We start from the raw sequence: 5185 nt of genomic DNA on the forward strand, positions 1-5185 counted from the left end.
AATGGTGGATGTTGCAACATGAGGTGGCTTTTCCAGACGGCTCCTAAAACTGCTCTGGGAACTGCTTTGAAGCATCTTTGTCCACATAGTTCTATAATATCCTAAGTGATATCCTCTCTTTGTAACTAGGACAATCCTGGATCAACGTTAAAAAGTATTGGTGCTTTTGTCAATATCAGGGAAATATTTTGAAGCAAGATTTCCACTATATACAGTTTTAATTTTGTACTTTTTTTTTACAGTTTTGTTCCATAGTTTGAATGAAAAATTATCCAGAAATTCTTTTGTCTTTCAACTGACATTTTTTCCCACAAAATTTGAATTTGAAATGAGCACAGCAACACTCACATTTTTCTGTGTACTTAACATATGTTTAAAATGTATAATTCAACACTTTTCTCTGTGGCAGACAAAATCTACAATAGGTGGAAACATCATGATAAAATATTGATGCTCATTTCCTTTTACAAGAGTTTGCTCCTCTGAAAAAGACTTCAGAGTGTAGGGCTGTTCTATGGACTTGTTAAGTTGTATTATATTTTATTACATGAACTCATCTCTCTGCTTAATGAGCAGAGCTTCCAAGAGGGCACTTACTGTCATGCTTCATTATGAAGGGACCTACCCATGATAGCAGAATGGTCCCTCACTGTTTCCACTGAGAGATTACAGAGTCTGAAACAAAGAATGGTTTGCTGATGAGGATATTGAGATCTTGGTTAAAGGTGATAGTTAGGATGTATTTTCTGTCTGTTCACAGATTCATGGTATCAGAATAGCTGCAGTGCTCTGAACTTATGATTAAATAAGCAAGGTACATGAGGTTCTTGAAACTGTTGTCAGAAGACTACAAGATTTCTAAAATGTTTCTAATGCATTAGCAGTAACCTCTAAAAGATGACTTCAGAATTCTTAGAAAAAAGGTAAGTTTTCATACAATAATGCACTGTGTCCCTCTATTTAGATGTTTAACATTGCTGCCCAGAGTTCTTTATTTCCAGCATCTCCATTTAGTGAGCTTTGACCAAACATACTACAGAAAGGCACTGAAGCTATTATAAGGCTATTTTTCTACGAAAATATTCTATAGTATGATTAAATGTCTTGCATATTTAAAAAATAAATCTTAATTCTACTGGATTTATAAATTAACAGTGAGATGAAAGCTACAAAGTAATAGGAAATGAATATCAAATTTTATGGATAAATTCTATGTAAAATATAGAAGGAAATCTTTCTTACTATTATAGAGTTAAAAAATAACAGAGATAATGAAAGACCCCCTGTTTTTTACAGGAGTGTAAACAGCTGCAATTCCATTTGATCTATGGAAAATGTTGCACAGCTCTAAGACGCATGGAATCTGGCATCAGATACATGTTCATATCTTTAGTCTGCTTTCTAATAGTTTAATGATTTTGTGTAATTAACCGACTCCTCCTATTTCTCTATTATTTCATGTGTAAAATGAATATCAGAACCTTACCGTGTTTTTATAAGAGCTAAATACATTTAAAAGGTTTACTAAAGTCCTAGGTATAAAGCATGCTTTCACTAAATATCATGAGAAGTAAAATAATTATTTATATCTAAAAAAAGTTCTGAAAGATTAACCCCAAATAACATCTGTTACTACTATATATGATTTTAATTTATAAATGTCTCCAAATATAAAAGCAGCTATTAAGATATTATGTTCTGTCTCATTTCAAATGAATTAAGTTTCTGCTGTGTCTTTGGATTCCAGTTGACTTCATGGAACATCCGAATAATGTCACAGAATTTGTTTTCATGGGGCTTTGGGGAAATAAGGGAATCGAACTACTCTTCTTTTTCCTCTTCCTGCTTTGCTACCTGGCAGTCTTAATGGGGAACTTCGTCATTTTACTCACCATCACCTGCAGTCACCTCATCGAGCAGCCCATGTACTACTTTCTGTGCCACCTTTCCCTCATGGACCTGTGCTACACCTCCACTGTGGTTCCCCGGCTTATCAGGGACTTGGCAGCAGCAAGAAAAACCATTTCCTATAACAGCTGCATGACCCAGCTCTTCACAGCCCACTTGCTGGCAGGGGTGGAAACATTCATCTTGGTGTCCATGGCTTTGGACCGCTATGTGGCCATTGTCAAGCCACTGCACTACATGGTCATCATGAACCGGAAGAAGTGTAACCTGCTGGTTGTGGTGGCCTGGGGGGTGGGTTTTTGGCACTCTATTGCTCTGTTGCTCATGGTACTCAGGCTGCCTTTCTGTGGCCCTAATCAGATAGATCACTACATATGTGATGTGAAGCCTCTTTTGAAATTGGTCTGCAAAGATATTCACACTGTGAGTATCTTAGTGATTGCCAATTCAGGGATGGTGGTAGTTGTGATTTTTCTTGTTCTAGTAGCTTCTTATATAATGATTTTATATAACCTTAGGACAAGGTCATCTGCAGGGCGTCGCAAAGCTCTCTCAACCTGTAGCTCTCATGTAATGGTAGTCGTTCTGTTTTTTGTGCCCTGTATTTACACCTATGTGCTACCTGCAGGTAGTGAGAACAAGGACAAGGAAATCTCTGTGTTTTACACTGTGGTTGCCCCTATGCTGAATCCTCTCATCTATACACTCAGAAATTTGGAGATGAAAATTGCCATGCAGAAGGTATGGTCTCGAATGTCACATCGATAGGTAAAGTAAAGAAGGAGACATTCATATGCTTTTCTTTTGTTTCCCCAGGTATGCTATCATTTGAGAGTCATAGATCCTATGAGTGGAATTGTTCCTGAAGTACTGATTTCTCTTTTTATTTAATGATGTGTGTTGTTTTTAAGTGTCTAGATTATCTCCTCCTTTCATTAACAAACATTAATAATAAAATAATTGAGTTCATTTTACACTGACTTTCCTAATTTGAATCATTCCTGTCTCAATAGTCAGTCATGTCAACTTCAAGGAAAAGTCACAGAGGCAGTTGTATGCTTGACTTTAGTACCAGGGTCTCCTTTATTCACTTTTCAAATCTTAGAACTTTTGACATAATTAACTATTTACTTTTTTCCCCTCCTGAATCTATGCAAAACTCTACAGTATCTTGGGAAAATATTATGTCCTTAAAAAATAAGTTGGCTCTGATTAGTTATCTTCACCATACTTTTATTTTAGTTGCCTTATTGTATTATTTTTCCACAGAGTATTTGGATTTTCCTTTCAGTACAGAAACATGGCGTGTGGAACTGAAATTTTGTTGTGTGATGATTGTGTACATGTATTTATGACATGTGGTTCTTGCAGATATTGAGAACATATCAATGAAAGTACACATTCTATCAAGAAGAATACTTGCAATAAAACTAAAACAAAACAAAGCATTGCATTATCACTTGTTTGCTTTTTTCAAATGTTCACAGAGTTTTATTGGATAAATTTTGATAATGTTACATGATTAGACCACAAAAAAAAATTATCGGTTCAATTTTTCTTTAATTGCTTGGTGTTTCTCCTAGAATTCACTTTCCAGCATGTTTACAATGCCTTGTATATTCCAAAATATCTGTCTAGTTAATATGTGGGAGAAACATAAATGTTTTGTCATGCATATGAGAATAAGCATAAATATTCAGCAAATTTTATTGCATGGGAATATCAACCATTACTAAATTTTATTAAATGATTATCTTAAATCACCTGAACCCAATTCACACGAAGAAACATGATACTTGAGAACTATCAGAAATACCAGCATGAAAGTAGGTTAGAAGTCCTGGTTAGGGACTCAACATGGATTAGAAGCCAAAACTAATTTGAGAGGGATTTAGTTTTTATTTGACATCCTCCCTTGACCACATCATCCCTTCATCTTCAGCGAAAGAGGGTTAATAAAGAAGATGAAGAAGAAGTATGTGGTCAAGAGAGGATACTTTCAGGATACTTTCTAGTATCCTTTGTAAGACCTGAGAAAGTCCTGTGGTTTTTGACCACAGTCCTTTATACCTCAAAGCATTTCAGATTTTAAATAGTCATCCTTTCCTATTTACCTTTGTCACTAATTTTCCCAGAGTATTTTGATTTTGCTAAACATGTATTAGAATGATTGCTTTAGCTAAAGTTTCTGAAATGGTCTTATTTTATTTGGAGTTAATGGTATTTTTGATATAAAATGAGCCACAAAAATGGATTGAACTCACAAGGGGAACTTGGCCTACCAGTGGTATATGGCACAAGAGGATGCAGGGTTTCATATAAATTTTGGGCCAGTATATTCTTATCCAGCTCATATTTTCATCCTCCTACCTTCTTTTTAATAGCTTTAATTGTTGAAATCTACCACGCACTAATGAAAAGTATTTTGTTCTTTACAAAATCTTTCAAATATAGAACTAAAGAGGAGTTTTCTGAAATCTTATTGGCTATTAATCTCTGATACTTAAAATAAAATTTTCTGTATATTTGTTAGAATTTCTAAGTAGACAATCAATTCATTGGGTTTAAAGACCTTTTCACTATGTTTTGCTCAATACATGTGACTATGAGTTTATAATGTGAGTTTGAGAAATAAGATCAGTATGTAAATATCAGTTGTATAGTTTGTACTATTAACTAAGAATAAAAAATTGCAGTTTTATTTTTATTTTTTTCCAGATTTTTTTTTCAGATATGATAGATTAAAAAAAAAGTCTATGTTAAAGTTGTATGTGATGGTTTCACTTATATGTACATTGCAAAATGATCACCATAACCAAGTTAAAATCTCATTTATAATTTCATTACCAGTATAAAATATTTAAGGATGACTGTTATTAAATATGCTCATTTTTGTGGTGCTATGGATTGAACCCAGGGCTTCAGGCATGCTGGCAAGAACCCTACCACTAAACTACATTCCCAGCCATTGGTTACAAAATGAGAGCAAGACATGTGTACTGCCAACTGAAAACTTTGTTAAAAGAGAATCTGATGACATGAATAAATAGAAATAGACATGCTCATGAGCCAGACAACATTGTAAAGTTCTAAATTCCCCTCAAATTAATCTCTGGATTGAAGCAATTTCAAATAAAATCTGAATGGGCAGCTTGTCTAATTTTAAAAATTTATAATTTTATATAGAAATGTACAGGAAGAAGATTAGCTTGTACAGCTTACAATAGAATAAATTTGGAGAATTTATATCATAATCTTATATAAAAATACTATTTTC

At 34.0% G+C, this 5185-nt stretch overlaps 1 protein-coding gene across 1 annotated transcript; it reads left to right on the forward strand.

The window, feature by feature from the left end:
- The first annotated feature begins 1755 nt into the window (after positions 1 to 1755).
- Positions 1756 to 2799, forward strand: LOC101964532 (olfactory receptor 4P4). Its single transcript, XM_005341548.3, has 2 exons — positions 1756 to 2649; positions 2725 to 2799. The coding sequence occupies exons 1-2, from the start codon at positions 1756 to 1758 to the stop codon at positions 2797 to 2799; spliced, it is 969 nt and encodes a 322-aa protein (XP_005341605.3).
- The last annotated feature ends 2386 nt before the right edge of the window (positions 2800 to 5185 follow it).

This window comes from Ictidomys tridecemlineatus, chromosome 4 (genome assembly GCF_052094955.1).
Source record: "Ictidomys tridecemlineatus isolate mIctTri1 chromosome 4, mIctTri1.hap1, whole genome shotgun sequence".
In the NCBI taxonomy this organism is placed as follows: Eukaryota; Metazoa; Chordata; class Mammalia; order Rodentia; family Sciuridae; genus Ictidomys; species Ictidomys tridecemlineatus.